The sequence below is a fragment of the Eimeria mitis genome, genomic scaffold, assembly GCF_000499745.2.
Source record: "Eimeria mitis Houghton genomic scaffold, Emh_scaff1021, whole genome shotgun sequence".
Lineage (NCBI taxonomy): Eukaryota > Apicomplexa > Conoidasida > Eucoccidiorida > Eimeriidae > Eimeria > Eimeria mitis.
Genome location: NW_013567135.1, coordinates 7,635 through 8,198, shown reverse-complemented (window position 1 = coordinate 8,198; position 564 = coordinate 7,635). Strand labels below are relative to the sequence as shown.

Genomic DNA, 564 nt, shown 5'->3' with positions numbered 1-564 from the left:
CTAGATCCGAAACCCTTGGGCTCACAGCCAACAAACACTGCGCCGGACGCCCTATGTAGCTAGCTGGAGAGATAACTCGCTAACTAGTACGGTAGATAGCTGGGCAGCTAACTAGATAGCTGGCTGGCTAGCTAGCTGGCTAGCTAGCTGAGTGGCTAGCTGGCTAGCTAGCTGAGTGGCTAGCTGGCTAGCTAGCTGGCTAGCTAGCTGGATAGCTGACTGGCTAGCTGGCTGGGTGTCTGGCTGACTAGCTAGCTGGCTAGCTATCTGAGTGGCTAGCTGGCTAGCTAGCCGTACCACCATTGTGCCGTCTGGCTCCACCAGGTACAGTCGGCCGTCATAGCCCGGCAGCAGCCGCCGCATGCGTCCCGGTGTCTCTTCACTAGGAGCTGCTGCTGCTGCTGCTGCTGCTGCTGCTGCTGCTGCTGCTGCGTTTCCTGTGGGGATCAAATTGCTGTCTGGCTGCGCTGCTTCTGCACTGCCCAGAACGACGCAGTCGCTGCATCCCTCAGCTGCTGCTGCTGGTGCTGCTGTTGTTGCTGCTGCTGCTGCTGCTGCTGTTGC

General features: G+C 59.2%; 1 protein-coding gene across 1 annotated transcript in view; it reads right to left on the bottom strand.

The window, feature by feature from the left end:
• EMH_0027710 (protein kinase (incomplete catalytic triad), putative) overlaps positions 1-564 on the bottom strand; it is a gene marked incomplete at both ends in the record, with an annotated part of 13,546 nt that overhangs the window by 7,016 nt on the left and 5,966 nt on the right. The window contains one exon of the mRNA XM_013494069.1: positions 298-564. Coding sequence (XP_013349523.1) covers positions 298-564 — 267 coding nt within the window. The remainder of the gene's footprint in view (positions 1-297) is intronic.